Raw genomic sequence first — 26,455 nt, forward strand, 5'->3', positions numbered from 1 at the left:
ACTAAGCTCTTCTAAGAACTTTTCATCTCTGTTGGAGAAGTAGAAGCATTCTTCTATTTCCTTTTATAAATTTATGTAATAAATTGTCTAGTAAAGATCAAGTCATTGAATTTTGGTTGGCAGTTGTAAGTTCTTTATTTATTTTATAGTAACAGTGATGTCAGAGACAGCATACAGTGCATACCGAGAGGCATACAGCTCTCAGTGAAGATTCTAATGTTTGCTGGTCCCATGAGCTGTACTGTAAGGTCAAGGTGATAAAGCTGCAGTATTTGCTGTGCTCAGAGTCATCCAGTATTAATTTCTATAAAACACCTCACAGCAGCAGTATGTTTTTGGGGAAAAAATCTAATACCAGAATATGGTGTAATTTACAAGCACAAATTAAAAGTCTTGATGAGCTTGGGATCTTCCTGATCAAAGGCCAGGAATGCAGAAAGGAAGTGGTGCTGCTATCATTAAAGCTTTTTCTCTGAGCCCTCAAGAGTTCAGTATCATTTTGTACTATGTCGCCTGAGCATTTTCCTCACTACCACATTAAGAATAATGATAAGTTGTCAGTCTGTTTTATCAAAACTAATCTTTAATCAGGTAGACTCACTTTAGCATTCAAACAAGTGTCTTAAATTATAGACTTGTGGGTAAAACTTGGTTCCTGTTAGTGGATTAAACAAAGATGGTGAATACTTCCAGCTTGTACACAATATATGTTTTCGCATTAATGACAACTTTCAAATGAATATACTTAGAAATATTAGTAATTCAAAAGCCCTTGTAAAGCAGCTGGATCCAGAAACACAAAATTATGAACCGAATATTTAAATGTATTTTTACACATTTTTTTTTTTTTTTTCCCATTGTATTTTAATTGTTTATGCAAAGTGCATGCATTTCTGGAATTGCATTTTTTCCTGTCCAATACAGTGGACAGAAATAGTTAATATGAATCTTTTTACCTGAGGAGCAATTGCTTTGAGATCACTTGACAGGCGTTTTGGGGGAGGAACTGTTCAACTACTAGAAGTGCTTTTGCTTTTCTTCCTGGCAAAATCCCAAATCTTGCAAGCATGTGGAACAATTTAGCAAAAAATACGTAATTATCAAACAGATCTGTCTTTGCCACCTTGAACATTATTTCTTGTGGCAGGATAAGTGAAACCTCATGTTTAGATTTAATTTCATTTGATCTTCTGCTGTATTGGCAGGAGATTACAAAAAAATAAAAAAAGGGGAAAAAAAAAAAAAAGACAGATGGCACTATTAAAATATGAGTTGATTTGAGCTTACTCTAATAAGAATCCAAGTATTCTTGGTAAGACATGGCACAAACTTCTAACTGAAAATTTATACCAAAGAAACCAAAACACACTTATCTTAGTAAGGCCCTGAACTATCAATGTAAAAACAAACTTAATATCATGCAGGTGTTCACAAGCACATGTATGCACATTATGGCACTTAAAATAAAGCTGAAATGAAATTTTGGCTCTTAGGTTGTTTCTGTTTTTCTTTGTGGGGGCTCAATACAGTGAACGCTAATTCTCCATTACAGTTTGCGTTCTGTGGGTAGCTATCCTTACCAATGTTATTGCCTTATCTTTAAAGAACACTTTTACTGCATGACAAATATGCTGTCATATTTAATTCAGTATGCTCCTGGTTAAATGACTTCCAATTTTTGCTAATTACTTTAAGTCCTTTCAAAGATGAGTTTTCTGGTTTTAGCTTATGCATTTCTCATAAAAACAGCTATAACATTGCTGAATGGCTCTTTTGGCTCGAACTGGATGTGGGACTGGTCTTGTCTCCTGTGGTTAGTGCCCCAGCTGGGAACCTGCCTTCTAATTTCAACTTTCAAATTTAGGAAACCTTTTTTTTTTTTTTTTTTTTTTTTTTTTATTCTTCTGTGTAGATCCAAAATTTTCAACAGGAACGATGATACGTATTACTTCAACTTGGACTTATTTCTACAGTAGTCAAAGAAGGGATTGGGATTCATCTGTAGTAAAGTGGGGGTTATGAAACTTCACCGTTTTATATACAGACACTGAAAAATGGGATAGATAATTTCCTCCACAGATGTATGTATGTATATGTAATGTACGTTGCTCTGAAATTGATGCCTCCTATTTATGTTACAAAAAGTAAAACAGGTACAAAAAGCATAATTATTTGATGGAACAAATTCTCAAGCACAGAACATGTTTTTTTTGGTGTGGTCACCACCATTAACTATATATTTTCACCAGTAATTAATAAAAATCTGCATTCTGCTCTTATAAAAAAAAAAAAGAAAAAAAAAAAAAGAAAAAGAAAAAGAAAAAGCCCAAACCCACCAAAACTGCACCAGTGGAAGCGACCAAGTTTTACAGCTGCTATGATGACATCATTGATAGGAAAATGTTGCCCACACAATCCTTTCATTTCCAAAACAGATGGAAGTCAGAAGTTCCGTAAGTCAAACTATACAACGGATATGGGAGAATGGTTCAGCCAAAACTGGCAGTGTAGTCTGTGGTCTTCAAACTGGAATGAGGTGGGGTGTAATCAAGTTTCAGGAGAAAGATTGTTATCTTCTCTGGCCTAACTCTGGAAGTTTGAATCAGTGTAGTCAGCAGGGTAATGTAGTGATCAGAGTTGATAGTTCGTTTGGGTTCTAGAAAACCCAGAAGGATTGCTGTGCTGGTATCCACTGTTTGATCTCCGCAAACATTCAGCAAGTGTCAATGAATGTCAATGGGTGAAGTTTTTTCCACATGGGCAAATTAAATTTCTCCCCTTTTCACCCCTTTGCCTCATACAAACTTCCATGTCAGAGGTTGTTCTGTCAGGCTGCTCGTCTGCTGCCACCATGGTAACAAAATGTCACTGAATGTAGGTGGGAAGGTTCAACATCTATCTACTGCTATATGACCAACGTATGCCTCAGATGCTGTGGACCAACACAATAAAACAGGAGGCATTACTTTCAGAGTAGCCCTTGTGCAAGTAAATGTGTGTGTATATATGTGTATTTGGAGCTGAGAGTTCAGTGTGCTGCAAGACTATGCGGGTGCCTTCTCAGCTCCATAGCAAGGTGCCATTCTAGAAAGGTCCATTGTGCTGGCAGATTCTCACAGTAAGTTATATTTCTAAATAGTTTTAAATAAATAAATAAAACCCTATGCAAGTCCATGCAGGTTGTATAGTTCTTACGAAGAATGAAACTTAGACAAGAAACTGAAAACTTGTTCTAGAAATCAGAGATAGGATCTCATCCTTTGTTCTTGTGTGGTTGGCCTTCAGGGCAATCTACTTGAGGCAGGAGCTTTCTTTGTTTATGTGAATCACTGAGGCAATTAAATGTGATGCTTAACGAATACTGTTCAAGTATCTGTCTTGACTTCACAGGCAGTGTATTAACAGTGATTTCTGCCTAGATTCATCAGGCCATTTTATTGATACTAATTTGATGTTTTGACAAAGATGAGTATTGCTTCAATTTGGAATTAAAGTACTGAGATAATTAGTTGTCATTGGTATAATATATGCTACTAAAGGGCGTGGAATTAGTGGGGAGAGCATCTAAAATGGACTGCTTATTTCAATCATCAGTAAAACTCTGGGTCAAGTTTTAAATCTTAAGATTATAAAAGCTTTCAAAGTATTTTTTAAGGCAAAAAAGAGTTTTGTGTATTGGAACTGGTGAAGGGTCTGGTACGTTACCTAGCAAACTGAACTGCTGTGTTATTTTTGCTATGGCTGCCTTCACATGCTTCCTTCTCAGTTCTTCATGCAATTCCTGCTCAAAATGTTGCTTTTCTGGAAAGCCAGAGTATAAGTTGTCTGGCAGCATAGTGTGTGTTAAAACTGATAGTATAATTTTATTATACATTATATATTTTATTTCTCTCTCTCTATTGTTAGAATATGTGAAGAAGCCTTACAAAACTTAGGTCTATGATTTGTCTGTGTTTTTATTTTTATCGGTCCACTTCTGTCTGGGAAGGGAGGTCTTTCCATATCTGTTCTAGGGCAGCCTTTGCAGGCCTTACATCTCTGTGGGGAAGAGCAGGTGACATGAGGCAAAGGGCCTGTTTGCCTCAGTTCCTCCTCATGGAATTCAGCCGCTCAGTTGCAGGTGTCCTTTGCTCAGGGCTCCTCACCTCCATCTCCTTCCCTCTTCCTCAGGACCATGATGGATAAGACCTAGTTTTCTGCTGATGTGGCAGCCTAACCCTTAACAGCAACAAGCTATTTAGCACATGCTAATGATAATTCCACTTTCTAAAACTTGGTCAAAAAAACCCACAGCTTTCTGTCCTGTGAATACCTTTCAATCACATGGTGTTAACTCATAGAACTTTCATATGAGGCACTATAATCTCTCTCTAAGGTTCAAATTTTAGAATCTGCCTGACCTTCTGGATCTTTCCTGTATTTATCCTTACGGCACTGCTGTAGTCAGAGGTGCTCTGATTCTTGTTTTCTAGTTAAGGAAATGAAGCATGTGGTGCCTGTATAACTTCCACCACGTTGCACAGGAAGGCTCTGTCAGAGCCATAAACCCATCCAGCCTCTCAACTTCTTAACATATTTATGATAAATTCCTCTTTTTCATCAGCCTGTCTTCTCTCATTTATATGCACATGCACACACGCTTGTCAAGAGTATATGATATGGATATACTCCTGTACAAACTTTAACAGCAGCATTACAGCATCTGTAATCGTGTGAAAAATGCACTGCAGATAAATACACAGAAAACCTGTACAAACCAGAAGATTTTCTACTCTTCATTACCTTTCTCATTTTTTGAAACTTACTTAAACTGCCTTAAAATGCTGTCTTAAGATTGGAAAAAGAGAGTTTTGGAAGCCTCACCTTTCTGTTGCAGGTAAAACATCACCATGTAAGGATGTTTAACTACTTAATCAGTGATGTTGCTCCAGCACAGCAATGGAATCCAGTATCTTATCAGCATTTTGGTTTAGGAAGTTGCTGTATGTGGACTCTTCTCGAATACACTGGGAAGGCAAGGTGTGCTCCTGCCCAGCTGCCTGCCAGTACCTGTTCAGTTTTCATTCAGGGAGAGAGCTTCAGGTTCACTCCTAATTGGCTTCTTGCAGGTTAGAAAAGAACATGAGGGAGTGCAGAAGTGTTTTAATGGAGGCTTTCCCATATTTCAGGTGTTGGAAAGCAGGAGTTTATGGCTTTATTTTTCCTGCTGTGTGGTATTTACGCAGTGTAGTTACGCACTTGACAGAACAATGGCTTCTCAGTACAACCAACTATTAAAATGTGTCTCTTATTTTTAATGAGTTTTATAGTAGCTCAGTAAACATGTAACTGCTTATAATAAAACAGCAAATAAGTTATGAACAGGTTCACCTAATGCAACTTCAGGACCTTTCAAAATGTTGTTTTGCATTTGTATGAAGTCTTTCTGCAGATATGCCATTCAATTAAATTATTTAAATGATATAACATTTGGAGGAAAATCTTATTTCATAGACAGTAGGGTGCATACTGTATGTATTCAAGTACAGGGTATGAAAACTAAACTAAAAACAGAAAATATTAATGTAACAGTATTCCTGGATAAGAAGATTTACAAGCAGAGAGCATACAGAAAGGTTTTGAAACCCCGTGAAAGGTTCTTCTGCTTCTGTTTGTTGTTTATCTTGGTAAATTTTATCAAGCATCAGTGTATTTTTATATATAAAACAGTAAGCTTACTGGCTCACGAATAATCTTGTGATCTAAAACTGTAATTTCTGGGAAATTCACAGCTCCCTTTGAGTCTTGTCCAGTGAAATTTGATAGAAGTTTAGACATGAAAAAGAGATGACAGTCTTGCCAACTTTTTGTCTCTTATGATTTATAACTCTAAGCGTTAGAAATATATCCTTGTCCTAGATCTGGAAATCAAGTAGCACTGGTCTGAACTCACAGAGGTGTCAGTTTTGAAAGGGCAAGCAACAGACTTCCTTAAGTTAAAAATAGCTTTTGTGATAAATTGTTTAAGCCTAGTGTTTGATCACATATAAATGGAAAAATTAATGGACTTTTTTTGTCTAATGAGGGGCACCTGAGGTCATTTTAAAATTACATTAGTTTTGTTAATTTAATCTGAAATATCACAAACGTGAAAACTGTAACACTTTACATTGAAGAAAATGTCATGTACTGCCTTTATTCCTCACGTGTATTGATTAGATATTGATTATAGTGAAGAGAGCATTTTAGACTCCTGCAGCGATTCGAGTAATGTGTGTTGCTTTTTCGCTCTTCTGTTGTTGAGTGTAAAATATGTATGAAGACTTGTCTGAAGGGTAAGTGCAGAGGCCCCTTGGGAATTTCTGTAGCTGTACATTTAGTAATTTCAGTGCAACACTGGCAAAATATTTACTGTTTTTGTTGTTGTTTCCTATGTTTGTTTTCATCGATGTTTTACAGAACATTTGAGGGCAATTCTTAGCACTGGAATCTTTATTCTGCTAATACTAAAAGTATAAATGATTCTGTTTAGCGTAGCAAAAACATACAGATTTATTTTAATAATTGCTTTAGTTGCAACCCCTAAATGTTCCTCTTGTGTTCAGGCACTTTTAGTGCTGCATTCAGAGAGAGATATATATACTAACCTTCCTAGTATAGGCATTTCATAGTAAGCACTACATTTCTTCTTCCCTTAAAGAATATTTGTTGTTGCCTCAGATGTCCTCACAGATGGCTAGACTTGTGCTCTGTCTGCTGTATCTGATTGTACAACTGATGAGTATGCATCTTACTTGGGTTGAACTGTGGTTTAACTGGAAAGTTCTGGATGACTGAAAACTCAGAAGTGCACATGTACTGTTGTCATTGAAGCAGTTGATTTGCGGTAGCAAATAACTCTAGTTTGTGACACTAGCACAAAATCTGACTTGCAGGCTAGAAATGTGTGATTTCTAGAGGTTTGTGCACATTAGTAGGCAGTCTGTATCTATACCACAGCTGGTGTAACAGTGGGATATTCACAGACTCTGGACTCATTGTCCTCTTACTTTTCTGTTTCTTTCTTTTTTTTTTTTTTTCTTTTTTTCCGCTCTCACTTCATTTCTCTCGTTTGAACTTGTTTTAGTATACATGCTTTTCCCCTTCAGTCTCCTTTTCCTTCACCAGCCATAACCTAATAAAACTTGTTTGAAAGTGTTCACAGTGACATAGTTTATCCTCTTGTGGTAGTTGCCTCATGGTTTGCGTCTCTCTTGAGCTAGGAATGATTTCCTGGGGGCTAGATGAAGAAATATGTCTCCCGTGGCTCATAGGTTCTTTCGGTAGTTTATCCTAACTTTGTGGACATTTTTACATGTCTTGAAATTAGCTTAAGATAATTAAGAAATTAGCTTAAGCAAAGCACAGCATCCTCTGAGTTTGAGGATTTTCTGTCACCATTTTATTTTATTTTTTTTTAACTTGAATTTGAACTTTGTTATGGAAATATCAAAATATATACAGCTCCTGAGTGTTTTATTGGTGTTTTCCTGTTTTAAGATGTATCCTTTGAAAATTTAGTCCATTATTGCATTAATCATAGAATCACAGAATCACCAAGGCTTGAAAAGAGCTCCAAGATTCATGTGTGTAAGAGGAAAAAGATGCTCTGACACCAGTCACACCCAGATGTGCAATGTCAACTTCATTTTACTTATGTTTATAAAATGTGGTAATTTAGCTTTCATGGCTACTTTTGTTATTTGTTCTTTGCATATACTGGTCTTGTTTGTGTCGGAACTATTATTTTTTTTTAGTGATGTATTTTCGTTTTATTGTTTTGATATTAATGGAAAATACATGTTATTATCCATCAGGTTTTCTATAATTTATAAACTGAACTGTATATTGTAATGCAATTTACCAGGAAGACATGAATTTCCCCTTTATTTTTAAGAAATGAAAAGGCTGATAGGTATAAAAATATTTATCAGACTTTTGGATTTAATTGCTAGTAGATGAAAGAATAATTGGAAGTGAATATATCAGTATTAGGCAGGATTTCTGCAAGATTCAACATCCATAAATATTCCGAATGAGGATGCTGCTTCAAAAACTTGGTTGTGTGAAGTCTCTCGTGGCAGAAGAGCAAGAGCCATCCAAACAAATAAATGACAAAGTGTTATTGTATTTATAGCGTAATTATAAATTTAAGTGACTTTGAGCTATTGGAATTTCTGCGAAGGAAACAAGATAAATTGTCTACCATATGTTGCTTTGTACTTTTTCCTCCCCAGTTCTGTGGAGTAAATAGTTGATAAGCTGTTAGCAGGATATAAATAAACAATATAAAGCTAGCTTGAAAATTATTTAGGATTTGTAAATGAAGGAGTAGGAAATGCAAATTTTAAGTATGTGGCATTTAAGTTTGTAAAATACTGAAAACATTTCCTTCTGAAGTAACATGTTTTACTTGTATCTTCAGCCTAGGCAGGTGATCTGCTTTCTTCGTGTAACATAACTACAACTTCAGAGACAAAAGTATGATAATTCTGAATTGTGCTTTTCTTAAATTTTTAAGTACAGAGCAGTCCTGAGCGTGTTGGTTTTATTAATAAAATCTGCAATGTACATTCTGTAGTATAAACATAGTTCTGTACAAAATACACAAACAGTGAATCTTCATAAAGACAATCTTTAACTGCATAGTTTTTTCTTTTTATTACTTAATAACTTGTAAACAATTTCCTTTTATGGTTTCAGATACAGTGGATGCAAAATATTTCATATAATATTAAGTAATGGAGGCTCAGTTGCAAATGTTGTGCATAGGTACATGGTTAGAGAATATTTTCGGTCTGTTAAAATGGATCTTCAGTCAACAGTTTAGCATATGTTAATGATTTAGGCAGAAGTTTAATATTAAACTCAGTTTTCTCAGTAGTGCTCTACGAGCCTTTAGAAATGTCTTGTTTTGGTCAGTGAACTTTGTGCGGGAAGTTAGTATTTGTTACTGAAGCGGGTAAGACCACCCCCCTCATGAGAACTGTTGTTTGTTAAAGTAATCTAGAGCAGGCTAGCTGAATTTATATTTCTACTGGAGAGGTTGTGAAACAGTCTAAATTGGCTCTGACCACAAACTTTGACCTGTTTGGCCTAATTGTGGGAACTATGCCAAAATTTGATACAAACCAGTTCTGGGAAGCTCTTAAAGATTAAATTCCAGAACTGCATAACTGATGTGCTAATGATATGCTTGTGATATTGGGCGAGTGTTACTTCAATACAGTTAGAGACTTGAGCAGATCATTCACCTAAACTGCAAAATTATCTCCATACAGATTTGAGTGATCATTTGCATTTCAGTGTTATTATTTATTATTATTACTTATTATTATTTATTATTACTTATTTTTTTTTAATCTATGATGCTTTATTATGCTTTCTGATGCTATGCAAGAATGCTTTAAAAAAAATAAAAATAATAAAGTTAAGTATTTTCAAGCTTTAAGAAAAACGCTGAAAGAGAACACAGTTTGACTGAATTTAGTATTGCCAATGTGATGAGACACACTGCTGGCAGCGCTCATCTTTTGTACTCTTGCCAGATAACAGAATATTATTTAAGACAGTAGTGTTGGTAAAGGTAGTGTTGTCATGCTTGCCCTGTGACAGAGCTGCAATCCTCTGCTGTTGTAACTGCTTGTAAACAGAATAAGAGATATCTGTTTCCAGAATTCCTGCTTGAAGGTGCTCAAGTGTTCCAGCACTGGCTACAACATGGTCATTCATTTTTGTAATCTAAACTCAGCAGAATATGGGAGATGGGACTTCAAAGTAGCTAACTCTCAAGTGAGGAAATAACGCAAGTTCTCTCTGAGAACAGAACTGACTGCCCGGAAGGAAGAGAATATCAGTTGTAGATTCCAGATGCCAGATAAAAACCCTAGAGTTCAAGTGTTTGAAAGTAGAAAAAAGCCTTTTTCATCCCCTTCTTGGTCTTCTGTTGAAGGATCATCAGCATCAAGTTGAAATGAAATGATGTCAGACCATTTATTTATTTAATTAAATCACTGTTCTTATGTTCTTTACTATCTTCTGTTGCTAGGAGTTAAGATTATTGTGTTACATAATATTTTCTGCTACTTTGTTGATCACTGTTCACAGTGTAGCTATGGTTTCATAGACTGCTGGTTGATTCAGAATACTGCTTAGAACTCATGTAGTGTTGTATGTATTCCAAAGCAGTTTTTCATACTGGATGTTATTCCCTGAAAAGAAGGGAGACTGTTTAATACTTGTTTCTCTTAAATAATAGATATAATAGAATAGATTATAGATAGAATATAATAATAGAATAATTATTCTATTATAAATTAAATATGGCTTTTGGCAGTAATTAGAACTGAATTGCTTGAACTCTCCATCCGACCTGAAGCATCTATGTCAGAGATTATTTTTTCCCACATATTGCTTGTATACTACATTTCTGTAGGAATCTCAAAGCACCAAAATTAAAGGTGTTTTTTTTGTTTGTGTAGTTTTTTGTTTGTTTGTTTGTTTTTGTTTTGAGAAATGGTAAAAATGAATAGTAAATTCTACTACCTGTAATTCCAATTTTTGTTTTGTCTTGCTTTGGTTTTTTTGGTATGTGAAACTGGCTTTTTCTCATGCCAGCTAAGTTCTTTTTTTTTTTTTTTTTTCCTCCCCAGTAAATGGCATTTACCTTTTAGAGTATGGGAATCAAATTTGTGAAAACCAGGGAAGAACACCTGCAACATATGCACTTCAATTTGATAACACTTCATTGATTTTGACCGTAATGATTAAAAACTTACGGTAAACAACATACCCTTTCCTCATGAAGTCTTCGAAAGTGTGGATGTTTTAGAGCGTCATAGTGAGGCATCTTCAAAGTCTCAAACTGTGAAGTCCCCTGTGGTGTGTTTTCTTCACCCTTTCTTTGGGAGTTCAGGGAGCCCATGCTGTGATAGGGTGGCTACTAGTAGCCACGGACATGCCTGCAATTTCTCTATCAGAAGAGAAATTTAATGGAATGCGTTTATCAAGATGTACTCTTCTAATGATCTATATAGCTGTGCTTCTCCATCCTTTTTTTTTTTTTTCTTTTTCTTTTTAATCTTGTATTCTCTGCAGCTGTTTATCCATGTTCTGATTTCTGCAAAAGGCTTAGGTTCCAGTTCATCATTCATGTGTAGCTGACATGTAACTGTGTGCATGCCTTGCCAGCAGTTGTGAATCTAGCCACAACAGTGTATAGACAATATTGTATATTGGCCCTATAGCTCTGTGAATTGATTCTGATTCAAAGCAGAACATTAGGTACATTAGGTAACCTTCAGTAATTTCTCCCCCTCATTTATTATTTTCACTTGTTAAAGTTGGTATAACTGTGTATAGTGTTTTTTCAGAATGGCAGGCATGGTTATGTATCTCTATATGAAACTTCTAAAGCTTCTGAATAAGCTTACAATGTAAATTAATAATATAATAGATTTTCTTTTGCCAGAGGTTTTCAGGGGGGTTTTAGTAAATGTTCTGTATGTATTTTTAAAATAAAGCAGAGGAAGAAATATTACTCTTTCAACTACTTGTGCGAAAAAATAATTTGCAATTTTAACTCTGTGTGGCCTATTATAGGGCTTTTTTTCTATCTAGTAGGGAGAAGAACATTAAGGATTTAATTTCAGACATAAATTCCTGCCTCATTAATCAGTTACTGTTTTGGTTTTTTTTAGAACACATTTTTCCTCTGCAGTGCCTTTGAGGGATATTTTAATGAAAAATGTCTGCCTTGAATGTTGTGAGTTGTAGTGATAGCTTAAAGAAAACAAACCTGAAAGGCATAATTTATCTTTCAGATAATGTGCTTAGTGTAAAATTTCATTGAACGTATTTGAAAAGTGAATAGGAGTTCTTTATTCTTGTAGGTTTCTTTATTAACTTTCTGTGAAGCTGAAATTGAAGAGTTTCTTTAAACAGGTTGAAAAATCATTTGGAATTTAGGGTGACTACCTCATCTTTGAGATAAACATTGCTATCTTACAGCAGTGCAGTTGCTTTTATTAATTGTCCATGTTTTGCAGCTTAGCTTTCTTTTTTCCTTAGCTTTAAAGTAAGGGCTTAAGGTATAATTACTCATAGTTTTAAGCTGTCTGCACATTACAAACCAATTAGAATAATTTTAAATTTGGAAACTTGCGGGTTCTTTTGTTTTTATTTGACAGTGGCTATTGTTTTTTGTGTGTGTTTTTGTTTTGTTTTGTTTTTTTCCTTTTTAGAACTATCTAAGTATGTAACTTCTGAGTTATGTATCTGGTTCTCCTTTGTAGTGTTTGGAATGATTCTATGGCTGGATGACCAGACTGGTAGATGAGGGAAAGTCTGTTGATGTAGTCTACCTAGACTTCAGCAAAGCTTTTGACATGGTCACTCACAGTATTCTCCTGGGGAAACTGGCTTCCTGTGGCCTGTACAGGTATACCCTCCTTTGGGTAAGGAACTGGATAGAGGGCCTTGCCCAGCGGGTAGTGGTTAGTGGAGTTAAGTCCAGCTGGTGACCCGTTACAAGTGATGCCCCCCAGGGGTTGGTACTGGGGTCCATTTTGTTTAATATTTTTAATGATGACCTAGATGAGGGGATTGAGCATACCCTCAGTAAATTTGCAGATGATGCCCAGTTGGGAGGTGATGTTGATCTGCCTGAAGGTAGGGAGGCTCTTCAGAGGGATCTGGATAGGCTGGATCACTGGGCTGAGGTGAATGGGATGAGGTTCAACAAGGCCAAGTACTGGGTCCTTCTGCAGCACAGAAGAGGTTTAGATTAGACATAAGAAGGAGCTATTTCTCTCAGAGAGTGGTCAGACACAGGAATGGCTGCCCAGGGAGGAGGTGGAGTCGCCGTCTCTGGCAGTGTTCAAGTGGCATCTGGATAAGGAGTTACGAGAGAGGTGGCTTAGTGGTTTCTTGTAGCAACAGTAATGGGAGGAGAGTTGGACTAGATGATCTTGTAGGTCCTTTCCAACCTTGTGATTCTATAATTATTTACCCATTACTTTTGTTGTTTTTGTTTTTGTTTTTTGTTTGTTTTGTTATGTGAATTACAGTTATTTGTGGTTTAGTTGAAATTTGAGTGTTTGGTTAATTATTTAAACTGTTAAAATTTAAGTCTGATAGGAAAAAAGGGGAAAAGCCCTTATTTTTGTCTTTGTAATAGTGAAGTGTAATGGCAGCTTTCTTAACGATTTCTTTAACATATAATATGCGTGTATGGTTCCTGCATGTCTCCTGAATGGAGCTTCAGATTTAGAGCAGGCTGTTACTTGAGGTACCGTAGATTTCTGAAATCAGATTAGTGAAATTGTTTGTAATCTAATTTTAAAGGGGGATTATTGTTAGTCTGTCTGAGATGGTTGTATGGAAACAAAAATGTCCTGTATAAAGAAGAGTGACAAACTGCGAGGATACCTTGTAGTATGAAGGAGAAAAGAAAAAAAAAAAAAAAAAAAAAAAAGTAATTAGATTTTGATTGAGTTCACATTCTGTTGTGAAAATGTTATAGAATCTATGTGGGCTATCTTTAAAAGTGATAAAAAAAATCTTGACATTAAAATAGAGGTCTTCTGTTAGATTGACTTCATAATCATTTTTAAAATATGTTTTTTTCTTACACAAAGTTGCATGAATTTCTGCTGAGCCTTCCAAAGATCACCCAGACATTTTTCTTTCTTTTTTTAATAGTTGCATTAAAATCTTCAAACTCTACAAGGCTAGAAAGAAATGGCATTCAGGAAAACAGAAAAGCAAAACTTGGAGAGGGGATGCAGATCCTGGAAGGAGAGCTCTTATTGCAGGTATGTTTTGCAGTGGATCTATTATGCATCCATTTAAATTAGCAAGTCAAAGTGTATGAAATACAGTGATACAATATTAGGTCCAAATGAAACTCAAGAAATGCCTAAGATAAGCATTCCAATGTTTTAATTAATTTCACAAAATATATTTTACTGTAACCTTCAACTCCATTTGAAATGCGTTCCTAATCTATCTTGTATGAGCATCTTCCCCACTGACAGAATTGTCAAATTATTAGCTTGATCAGAAGCATCAATTTACTTAGAAAAAAATAAATTTGAATGTTCAGAAGGTGGAATGAAAACAGCTCCCAAGAATCTTGCAAAACATTTACTGTAAATTTAATGCTAATGAAAATGTTTTCCCAACCAACTGAAGAAGGTAGGATGTGAATGTACTTTTCTAAATTTTTTAAACTATGAAAAAGGTAGTTTTTAGAGGTAAGCATCTTATATAAATTATCTAAAAAGACACAGTTACATTGGAGTCATCTGATTGTTTAACATGAACTGTTGTTATTTTCTGTGACTGCTAAGATATTCTGTGTTGGAAGTCCTTAAACAAAAGGCTTTCCATTGTGAAGAGATTGCGTATTTGTTACTATGAATTCTAACCATGTGGGAATTTTACGCTTCAAAAAGTCATTCATGAGAATAAAGAAGTAGGTAGGCTTTTCTTAGGGAATGTAAGAAGCAAGTGATGAAGGTGGGAATTACCTAGAAGATATGGAATATCCCTAAATAATTGCAACTGTCTTGTCTTCTGCCTAAGCTCAGGAGCTTTTTCATCACTTTTGTTTCCATATACTGCTGACGAGGAATGTTTCCTTGTTATTCTCTACTTTTTGCACAGGTGGCATGAATATATACTATATTGTTCATTGCTCACTGCCTTTTTTTTTTTTTTCTTTTTTTTGTTTGTTTGTTTGTTTCTTATTCAAACAGAAAATTGAGATATCTTTACTTTCCAAGATATAACTTTTTCTTACCAATACAACATGTGGTAGAAGTAGAGATCAATTACGTCAGTGTGCTTTCCTTAAAATTACTATCAATTATTTCGAAGTCTTAATTTAGATGTGTAGCCTTGTATGATAGCCAAGTGGAATTTCCAGCTGCTAAGAATTTTTTAAAACACCTTAATGAACAATTTTGCAGTTGCTTTTGTAGTTAGGGGTAATGAGAGTGTTTTTGGAGATTATATTTTTCCTTATACAATCCTCTGAAATAATAAAATCAATTAGAAATCTCATTATAACTCTAGGGGTAATTATTTTGGGATTAGATTTTGCTAAAAACTCCATGAAAATCAGTACTGGGTTTATTGATATACAGTGGACACCTGCATATTTTAAGAAACTTCCAGCAATGTTTTGTTGTAGGCATCTGGGTGAAAAGAAAAGAAAAAAAAAAATTGTATTTTTTCACAGGATTTTTGGCTTAAGTAAGGTATCTGATTTTTGCAGTAACAGCCTCAAAATGAACTGTCTGACAGAGCCACTATAAAATGTGATTGAATTGCAGGTAAAGGAACCATTTTTCACTGACTGCGTGAAGAAGAATCTTTCTTTGTCTTTGAACGAAACAGAGCAGAATAAGTAATTTTAACATGTGGCACAGGGTTAGACACTGTACAGTTCACAGAAGTTTTATATCAACCACTTGAGGTGAAATCCATTGCAAAGTAGGTCAGTGGAGGGCACAAGCACCTGCCGTTGCAGTTTTCCTACTCCTTTGGGATTGGTATGAACTTTATCGAACTCAAGGATTTTATGTAACTGTTCTGAGACACTTTGAACCTCAAGATGTCTTGGATTGGCTTCTCTGTTTCAGACTTTTTTTTATAAGTTAATACTGTTTTGAGATTTAATTCACTAAGCTGAAATAAGGAGGTTTTAAAAAGCTTGTGATGATGAATGGTAGGTTAAGAAGAGTCTACAAATTAAATTGGAGCATTTCTCAGAAATTTTATTCATTGCCATCAGATGTACTTTACACAGAATTCACCAGTCCTTTAATCAGTTAACCTATCTTAATTAGAACAAGAAATAATAAAACCATATCCCTACAAAATACAGAAAAGCAGCTGTGGTGGTTACCATAGTATGGTGCCACAGGGGTTAATGATTATGGACAAATAACGCTGTTTCAAAAGAAAAATATACTATTATGTTGTTACAGTAACAAATAGAATATTTTTCACTTACTTTACATTTTCTAATAGTTACAATAATTTTGCATAATGAGGAGTTTAATTTATTTATTTATTTTGAGTATGCTGGCCAAATTCAACTTTGAATGCAGCTGAGGAAATTAAGTGGCACAACATACTTAATTCAGTCCCTCGAGACGGCCTTTTGTTAAATCTTGACTGAAATCCATAGAAGTAAATCAGCACCTTTCAGATGAGCTGCCAAGTCACAAATGTTCTGTTTGCTATCACAACAATTGCCATGAACCATATTGATTTGGAGTTCAGATAAATGTCCTTTGCGTGACTTTGAACAAGGAGCCACTCAGTCTGCTTCTACATGGAGGGGGAAATCTCTTCAAAAACATTGTTTGCTTGCAACAGTCAGCTTGTGCAGAGGTCTTCTATTTTAAGTAAGCTATAAAATGTTTGTTGGGCTATATAGGGGCTCTTGATCACTTGATTTCCTGTCCACTTAGGACTGTCTGTGCTATGAATAGAAGAGATTTTGGGAATCAGTCTGTGATGTTGCTCCCTTTTGTACTGCAGACTTTTGAATGTCCTGAAGGCTTGAACTGTGCAAGCATTGTGAATGGGGGTTGTTACTAGATAAGCCTGTAGTCCTTCTTGCTGCTACTGCCCCTCAGCTCCTACAATCAGGAGTAAACAAGTCATCAACAAGTTTTTGCTTCTCTCCTGACTCATTTCCTGGAATTTTCCAGAAGGTTTTTCTTCCTCAGATGCGGTTTTCTTTATTGCATCATGTGTACTTTAGAGAGAGGTGATGACGAATCCTTCTGTTTAGGCTGTAAGATAATGATATGTTTTTGCATTTTTCACAACTTATTGTGAGACTAGGGTATAGGTAAAATTAGAGCCACAATTATTAGCTGGAAAGTTGTCTCTGAAGTTAACATATTGATATATTTCCTTCCCAGGCATTAAATGGCTTTGTATTAGTTGTGACAGCAGATGCTTTGGTTTTCTACGTCTCATCTACCATCCAAGACTACCTGGGTTTCCAACAAGTAAGATTTTGTTGTTTTTTCTTTTTTTGTTTCAGAAATTTTGGTTAGTTTCTGAGTGCACCAGTGTTTAGGGTCTGATTGTGTGATAAAATTCACAGTCAGGTATTCTGAGTTGAAACTGTGTTACTTTTTTATCAACTCGTGTAGCCAAAATAGAATCTCAAGCCAAGCACAACAGGAATATCATTTCCAAAGTTAAGTTAGGCAAGATAGGAAATTTTCACACTTAATTAGTCTTTACTGGAACAACTGTTTGAAATTTATACTGTGGTGTTACCCAGTTTATGATGCTGAATGAGACATAATTCAGTGGGAAGGTAATTATTTTAATGGAAACCTTTCCTATAAAATTAAAGCCATATGCTCTGAGGCTTTTTTAAGAATTTATTCAGAGATCTTAGTAATTTTTGGTTTTTTAGTTCACTGTTCTCTCCATTCCTTCCCACTCATTTATTTATTAATTTTAAACAGGCATTTGTTAATTATAACTTATCATGAAGATCACTTATGGCCTTGCAAACCATGTACCACAATAGTAAAGGCCAAGATCCAGAGATCACATTATGTATGGAATGCAGCTCCTGAGATCAGTTTATGTTAAGCTGTACTGGTTCTTATCTCTGAGTGGGAGTTAGGTAGATCAGTGAACAGATTGATCCAAAGATGGTCCACTGGTGCTGGCTTTGGCAATCCCTGCCCCTTTCTTCTTCCCGTATACAGAATTCCCTTTAGCCAGTAGCCCTTTTCTGAGTGAGACTGGAGACTGCACTTGAATCCCTGAGTATTACATAGATGACAGCAGGTAAATCTAGCTTAATAATAAATACACTGGTACATAAACTGAATCATTTTCTGCTGTGACATCAGATTTTTTTTTTAAATGTGCTGAATTACAAATGACCTTCTCATTCAACCACAAGCTACATCTCTGCAAAATACGTTTATGTTTGCTGTGCTTCTGTGGTGAAATATTTCCACATCTGTAGTTATCAGTTTATATCTATTTTCACATCTGTTGGTTACTGGACAATGATAAATTCCACTGATGCCTAAAAATAGAGTAAAACTCTACTTGGTCTACAAGTTTAGCTAACCGATAAGCGTTTGTAGAATGTTTGTGTAAAAGAAAATATTCCAAGCAAAACATTATTATTATTTAAGTTACAGAGTGTTTCAGTGTTGGAAAATGAAGAAGAATGCTTGGAAAAAGAAGTTATGTATAAAATTTGTATAGTAGTGCCAATAAATCATATACATGATTTAGAAGTCTTGAAGGTCTAAAAATTTGCATTTCTGGCAATCTTTTCTGGAAAATATTGATTCTTCTTTGAAATTTATCAAGGCAGAATTTGAGTTCTACCTTTGCCAACTCATCTTAATTTCCTTAGATCTATGTTTTATTTTAAAATATTTCATGTTTATGTAATGGCAGGATTTTTTATTTATGTAGAAAACTAGCAGAATGATTTCTCTCAGTTGACTTAAATTTCTATTGAATACTGTGGGTGGAATTTTCCCCCTTAATTACGGATGTCTTTTCCCCCTTAATTGCTTTCAACAATTGATCCTGGATGTTGTAACTTTGTTATTTAGATAAACTCCTAACAATGCAAATGGTGGCGATACAAGAGCTTAATAATTACAGATTTTAATGCATTCTTAAGGACTGATAAGGCTTTGAACTCATGTTCAAAATCTGCTTGTCTTAGTTTTGGAAGTTCTATGGTCTTCAGTGACTTTTGTATTCCTGGAGCACATAGAATGGGCTAGGTCAAAGAACCAGCTGGCAAGTATTTTATTTATCAGTATGTTGGATGAAATGATCTAAACAAAACATAACCGTTTTGGGCTTCTTAGATAAAAGCAAGATTAAAAACAAGCAAACAAAAAAGCCCATGAAAATGTTTTGTTTGTTTCTTTGGTGGTTGGTTTTTGTTGTTTTTTTTGTTATTGTAAGGTAATAGTTTTATTATTATTTTACATGTTTGCAGTCACAGGCATGACTGATTACTTCTCTGTGCTGCTAAAAAGCATTTCATGAAGTTTTCCTATATGCATGCAAATGTATGATTTTATTCCTGAGCAAAGATTATTCTGTTTTGCCATTAACAATGTTGACAACAAGACAACTTCCGTCACATTGTCAGTGAAGTTTTATATTCTTCTTTCTTTCCTTCCTTCCTCCTTTTTGTATGTAGTCTGATATTATACACCAGAGTGTATTTGAATTGATTCACACTGAAGACAGACCTGAGTTTCAACGTCAGCTACACTGGGCATTAAATCCTGCCCAGTCTGCAGATTCTGGACCAAGTGTGCAAGGTGAGAACAGCTAACTTTCATGTTAGTGTATCAGATTAATTTTCTAAAAGATCCTTTTGCATGAGCAAAGGAAGGAATAACGACTTTCATATTTACTTGAATTTTATGGGTATTTCAGCCAATAATATGAAAGCACTCCTTTGGCATTTTAAGTAAGCACTACTATTTATAACACAGCATCACAAACATACTAATTTTGCTCTACACTGAAATGCTTTAATTTGGAGCGAGAATGACTGAATGTCTCATTTGATTTACTGATCATGGAAAATAGTAAGTCAGTTAATCCTACATTTTTGTGTTGCAAACAGTGAGAACTGGGCGATTTATTTTGGTGATTTAATAAATGCGGAAAGTTGTGGTGTTTTTTTTTTTTTTCTTCTTTGAGGTATAACTGAGCATGAACGTACTTAATCTCTCTATGAATGGGAATGTGATTTTTCTGCAGTAGTGTTCTCCCTTTTACATCTGCTATTCCTGATAACAGATTACAACACCAAATTTATTAGCTTAAGATGGCCAGCAAACAATCAACTGTGACAGATTCTTAAAGCACTTCAGGCTGGTAGATACATTCCATGACTAATACTAGTTAAAGTGTTACGGTGCTATGGAGTAGTGCTTTCCTGGTTGTGGAAAAGTTTTGCTAATCCACCTCTGTTACTATGCTACATGCGCTACTATGTAAATCACTGCTTCTCTTGGGAATGAAAGATGATATAGATGAGCCTTTATGACCAAGAATTATGTAGAATCATAGAATCACCCAGGTTGGAAAAGACCTTGAAGATCATCAAGTCAATCGCAGATGTATATAGGTTTTAGATTGCCAAATGTTATCATGACTGATCCTTCTGTGACTTGCAATATTGGGAAACCATTGAGGAAGATTATGTTGCATCCAGATCAGAACAGAGATGGTTTTATAGCTATCTACGTGCCATATTATAAGTGTTAGTCTGCCTGATAATGACAACTAACTGTTGAGACAATTGTAATACCTCATTTTGCACAACAGTTGTTTAAACATATATGTTACTGTTTGATTATAGTTTTTTTTTAATCCAGAAAAAAAGTTGTTGTTTTAATAAATTAAGAGTTCCAAATTGCTTTAAGAACAGTTAACGATTATCCATTTACTGCTTTATAGTTGAGAAAGGTAACAAATTGACAGAGAAATCTTAAAAACAAACAAACAAAAACAACAATAACAAAAAACACCAAAAAATCCCCGGCTGATTCTGTTTGTTTGGCACACAGCTCAGCATATTTCAGTTTCTCATTTGGTGGACAACGCTTACATTATCAGTACACTAAATCCAATGGAAAACATTCTATGCAATTAATTAATATTGCAATTTAGTGTAGGAAACAGCTGCGGCCACTCAGAAGTTATGTTTTTATGTGGTGGTATTCTATTTACCTCAGTGTGAAAAGGTGGCATTTGAATATTATGATACCAGGCTGACTTGGCATCAGATTTTACTGAGCAATAGAAGTATTGCAAATGCTGAGCAGGATTATAAACAATAGTATGTTTTGTACCTCGTGTTACTAGCTTATTAAAAGCTGCTGAATTATTTTCATGCCTCAAATAGTGCAGAGTGTTTGGATGTTGAGGATTTTTAAACTGAATTTAGATTCATACAAAGGATAAATGCAATGATCATAAGGATCCACCCATTTTTGTAAATTTTAATCTGCTTCCTTTTAAATGCATCCAGCAAACATTATGTAGATATTTATAGATATGTTATAATTGGGCTCAGGCTTAATCACGGATTCCAGTCTCAGTCTGGGAACTAATTATGCTCCAGTTAGCCTAGACTGGTCGCTTCTCAGTGCTCTGGTATGCTGCTAGACCATGGGTTTCCTCATCTGTTTCTGGGCTTCCCAGACACTCTTCCCAACCCTGGATCAGAGAAGTTTGCAAGATTCTGATTTTTTTTCAGTCCTAAATATCTGCTTCAGGGCATCAACTTTATCAAAGGGGCTGTAGTCTTTCTGCCTTACTAGCTGTCAGCTTTCTCAGTTGTAGTTCGTCCTGCTGGAGTAAAATTCTGACAATAGCAATGGGACACAAATACTAGGAATACTTGGAAGAAAAGATATTTTTGGGGCTTACTTACTGCATGCTGATACTTGAAATATCAGTGAGTTCAGTGCATTAACTATTGAGAGAAAACCTTAACTAATATGTTTACAGAGATCCTCAAGGGGATCAGAGTTGGTATTTTTGAAAAATGAGCTGAAATTTATCGACTTTTTCTTGTCCCTTTTTCATTATCCTTGCTTGCTTCTTTGGAGAGCATCTGACTCATTTCAGCACCTCTTGGAGAAACAATTCCTCAGATAAAAAAAGTGTTGAAAATTCTCACTTGCAATTAAGCAATTAAAAAAGAAAAAATGAAACATAAAAAAATCTGCAGCAGTAGGGTATAAGGAAGTGAGTTTGCTTTACTTGCTGAGAACTGCCCATGTGACAGAGGAATTTGGTGGGTTTTTTTGTTTGTTTGTTTTTTTCCAATATCAAAGTTAGGTGGCAACCAACCTGAATCTGAATGTCCTTATCTGTAGGATCAGTTCAGCTCATAATAATGGCTTTGGCTAACATACCATTCTGTTGATGGCTGAAATTCCACAGTTTCCCCCATCATATGTTTTATCAACTATCATCAACAAGGCTCTTTTTTTCCTCTACAACTTGAGGTCTGTTCATCAAAAATTGAGCTTGCACAGTTGTTCTTCTAAGAAAAAAATGAAGTCTCATAGTGCTGTTGTCTGGTGAGCTGGGTGACTCAGCATTCCTGTTAGATCTATACAGCCTTTAGTTTGCAAGGCCTCTTGCTTGAGCATGTCAACGATATCATGCGTCTCCAATTCAGTCACTTGAGTTAAGAAGAGATTAAACTGAATGGGCAGTTAGTCCTGAGGGATCTGTCATTGTACCAAAAACGTATCCTATCTGTAAACTTTTCCAGCTGCTCAAAAGACAGAATTGTGTTTCAGAGAGCACAGTTTGGTGGGTGAACAAGTGTCATACAATCTCAGATTCTACCTCAAAGTCTAGAAGGTCAATTCAGGATCTTTCTGCAGTAGTGGTGTTTGTACATGCACGGTAAACAGTTCTCTCAGAGCATGTGGGCTAATTTAAAAATCACAGAGATATAGCGCTCTTAAAGCAATGCTTAACACTGTGTTTTGTTTTGTTTTGTTTTTTTTTTCTTGAATTCTAAATGTTTATGAATTACTCAAGAATGAGCTTTTTAAAAACTTTTTAAATTTTAATATGTATTGTAAACAAGGTTGCTTTGCTAAATTTGCTTTGAGTAGACTTGCTCTGGTGTCTCTATGTGGCTTCATGCAGAACATATGTATTCTATCAGTAGTTTATTGATCTACCTTCTGTTTCTACTTTATATTCCAAATGTTTAAGTCTGTTTCCTAAATGCCACTTGGCAGCACATGCTTAACCTAAAGTGGCAGAAGACTTATCAGGTTGTTAATCTTACTGGTTAATCATGTAATTGTGTCTTTTTATTATTATTATTATTATTATTATTATTATTATTATTATTATTTTAAGCAGAAGAATTCCAAATTCTGGAGCTTTGGAACAGACACTATGACATTTTGTTGATTGGCACCACCCAGAAGAAATATTTCCACTGTTTAGTTGTGAAATACTACTAATTTTATTTATTTATTTGGCATCTAGTACAAAAGGTGCTCAAGTTGATTTATTGTAGTAATTTTCTAAAGTTGCCTTTTCATTTATTGCTCCCAACAGCTTTCATCTGAGTGTCTGGAGAGCAATGGCTTCACAGCTTTTGAAATGCTATACTGAGCTTTTGAATAATCACTTCTTAAGAGTTACTGTTACTGAATGCCTGCTTCACCGTGGAAGATCTACCATTATAGCAATGGGTCTATATTCTCTGGCAGATTTGCTCTCTGCAAGTGATTCAGAATCTATGTTGCCAATTAAAATGTGGGGTTTTGTTTGTTTTCTGGGTTATTAATTTTAAATTGTATGCAGTTTTAAAATACTGTAACCTTTAAAGTGTAATCCAGTTAGAAGAACTGATATATAACCTAGTGCTGTAATTGATATAAGTTCTGAGGATGTTTCCAGTTTACATTGTTCTTGCTCAGGTCATGACCTAAGGCTTTGTTTATGAGGCGGAAGATGATTTGTTATAGATAGCCTTCACTAGGTGTTCTTCTAAAAATAATCATTATAAATAATCCTTTCCTGTAGGAGATAATGGCTTTTCACAGCCAGCAAACTATTATAACCCAGACCAACTTCCTCCAGAGAATTCTTCCTTTATGGAAAGGAATTTCATCTGCAGATTACGATGTCTCCTGGATAACTCATCTGGGTTTCTGGTGAGTTTGGAGTTACGTAAAAGCTTCCACATGTGCTTGAATCTACATTGTGCCTACAACATGTATATCATCCTTATTTTAGTTAGTAACAAGTAAAGACTGTATTTCTGGGTTCCCATTTAACATGTTGCAACTAGGGGCAAATTCTGCCTTTTCTCATGGCTTAGAATCATAGAATTGTAGAATGACATATTGGAAAGGACCTGCAAGATCATCTAGTCCAACCATCCTTCCATTACCATTGCTACAACAAACCACTAAACTGTATCTCGTAGCTCCTCATCTTTTGGTACAATATGGCTTAGTTTTCTATGTAAAGTATGAGTAATTTTTTGTGGAACACAGTATGGTTTGTGGATTTCAAACCACCACAAAGATTATTTCAGTTGAGTATCTTGAAATGAAAGGGATTATAGAGTTACAGTAGTCAACAGAACTACAGTTTTCCTTTACTGCACTTGCTCTTTCTTTTTTCTGTATAAGCTTTGTTTTCAATACTGTGGCTTTAAAATAAATATATAGTATGAGTTTATGATCATAGTGACTTTGTACAAGTAAAATTGTTTATATAAGATTTTTGCAGTTGTACATAATTACATATAATATGCTAATGACTGAAATAAAAGAAAAATTACGTTAGTTGCACATATGTATCATACCATATTCATTTGAAATTTAAAATTCCCAAAGGACATTTGCTTTCCTATGTATTTATTTCACAAAACATCCTTCCTGCTAGTTCTTTTTCCAGTAAGTATATTAATTCATATATCTTTAAGTTGTATGTTAAGAGAAATAACAACAGTACTCAGTATTTACTAACTTCAGTCTATGCCGTGCTACAAATATTGAATCTGATGAGTCTCAAAAAAAAACAAAACACAACACCTAAGTATATATTTTACTTAGTAACAGAGATATCTGCATCTTAAATATCTCCAACCTGTAATAATTTCTTTTTCATAATTCTAAGGCTATGAATTTTCAAGGACGATTAAAGTTTCTCCATGGACAAAACAAGAAAGGGAAGGATGGTGCTGCATTGTCTCCTCAGCTGGCTCTGTTTGCAGTAGCTACTCCTCTGCAACCACCTTCCATACTTGAGATACGGACTAAGAATTTCATCTTCAGAACAAAGCACAAACTGGATTTCACACCTACAGGCTGTGATGCAAAGTAAGTAAATTATTCTGTGTAGCATTCCCCCATTTGCTGATGAGTTTCAAGTATGGGTCTAAAGTACAAAGCTAGTTAATATTTCAGTCAATACTGAGTTAGAATCTGTTATGGTTTTTTTTTTTCAGCTCTGATAGTACATGGAGAAGTAAAGTTTACTTGGTGTGCTTTCTGGAAAGGCTTGTTTCATCTGGTTAAAGCCTGGTTTTAGAAATGATAGAACAAGTGTTTCTTTTTTGCTCTGGATATGTCATTCAGATAGATGTCAAATGCAGTTGAAATGTTACTCACTACAAATTAAGTCCATTTTTTGTACCATGACTTTAACCTGGTTCCAAACACTACTTTTTTTCCTTTTTGAAAACTGGAAAAGCTATTTCATTGCTAGATCAACACAAGGTAACTGTGTATCAGCATTAACACAAAGCCCCCTAAGGTGTTTCCTTATGTAAAAGAAAAGTTTTTCCATCTTCCCTTCCTCCTATTTTTGACTGATAATGAAGAATTTTCAGAGTCATTTCTAGTGGGATATTTTGTGTGTCTCATACTTAGGGGATAACTTAGAGCTGAATTATTCAATATTATTTGCAATGATAAACCAATATATGAGTTATCTAAGGTGCTACAAATGAGACTTGCTAACAAAGTGTTAACTCAAGCTTTTAATTTTCTCTCTTTTTATTTTCATTATAGCTGGCCTTCAATTTTTGTCATGCTTTATACTTCAGTTATTGTTCCTGTTAATTATTTTTTCCATTTCTCTCTACCTTTGGATCGCCACACATCTCATTTCCTACTCTTTATTATTTCATTTTTTCTACATCTTTCTATGCATCTCATTGCACTCTCACAACTTTAAAGTTCTCCATCTCCCTGATCTGCAGTAAAATATTGCATTTTATTCATGTTCAGTCCAGACAGCTCTTGCCTGTACTTCTGTGACATACATCTTGGAAAGCTTAAATACAAGTCCAAGGTCCCAAACCATTCAGTAACAAAATGTGTAGTTCAGAGATACGCTTTATTTTTGAATAATTTTGAAAAACTACAAATAATAAACTCTACAAACAGTTTAGCATAATTAAACTTAGGCACCTGCTTAATACTCTATGCAAGAAGTAAAAATAGGTAAGTGAGGTGAGATGAGGCCTAGTAAAAAGTGTATTTCATTGAAACAAATAGGAGCTGGCTGTTGTAAAAGTGTATGGTGAGCAGTATAGTCATTTGTTCAAAAGTTTGGGATTTAGGAGTCTAGCTGAATGGTAAGATACATCTTTTTTTAATGATCTAACAATTTTGCAAACCTGTTTCTAGTCACTGAAGCCAACTGGTAAAAGTTTTATGATTTGTTAACTGCATTTTTTATTAGAACACTCATGTTTCTGCATACAACTGATATTGCAGTGAAATGTAGGTAACATTTACGTCTAAAATGTTCTAGCCATAATTATCTTGCCTGGCATTTGTTCAGTGAGATGGTTCATCAGCAATGTTGCAATCTTTTGTTGTTACCT

At 35.0% G+C, this 26,455-nt stretch overlaps 1 protein-coding gene across 1 annotated transcript in view; it reads left to right on the forward strand.

Annotated features, from left to right (window-relative positions):
* AHR (aryl hydrocarbon receptor) overlaps positions 1 to 26,455 on the forward strand; it is a 60,314-nt gene that overhangs the window by 24,346 nt on the left and 9,513 nt on the right. Inside the window, exons 3-7 of the mRNA XM_072328655.1 lie at positions 13,720 to 13,832; positions 16,962 to 17,051; positions 19,250 to 19,373; positions 23,635 to 23,765; positions 24,739 to 24,941. Coding sequence (XP_072184756.1) covers positions 13,720 to 13,832; positions 16,962 to 17,051; positions 19,250 to 19,373; positions 23,635 to 23,765; positions 24,739 to 24,941 — 661 coding nt within the window. The remainder of the gene's footprint in view (positions 1 to 13,719; positions 13,833 to 16,961; positions 17,052 to 19,249; positions 19,374 to 23,634; positions 23,766 to 24,738; positions 24,942 to 26,455) is intronic.

Source organism: Excalfactoria chinensis, chromosome 2, assembly GCF_039878825.1.
Source record: "Excalfactoria chinensis isolate bCotChi1 chromosome 2, bCotChi1.hap2, whole genome shotgun sequence".
In the NCBI taxonomy this organism is placed as follows: Eukaryota; Metazoa; Chordata; class Aves; order Galliformes; family Phasianidae; genus Excalfactoria; species Excalfactoria chinensis.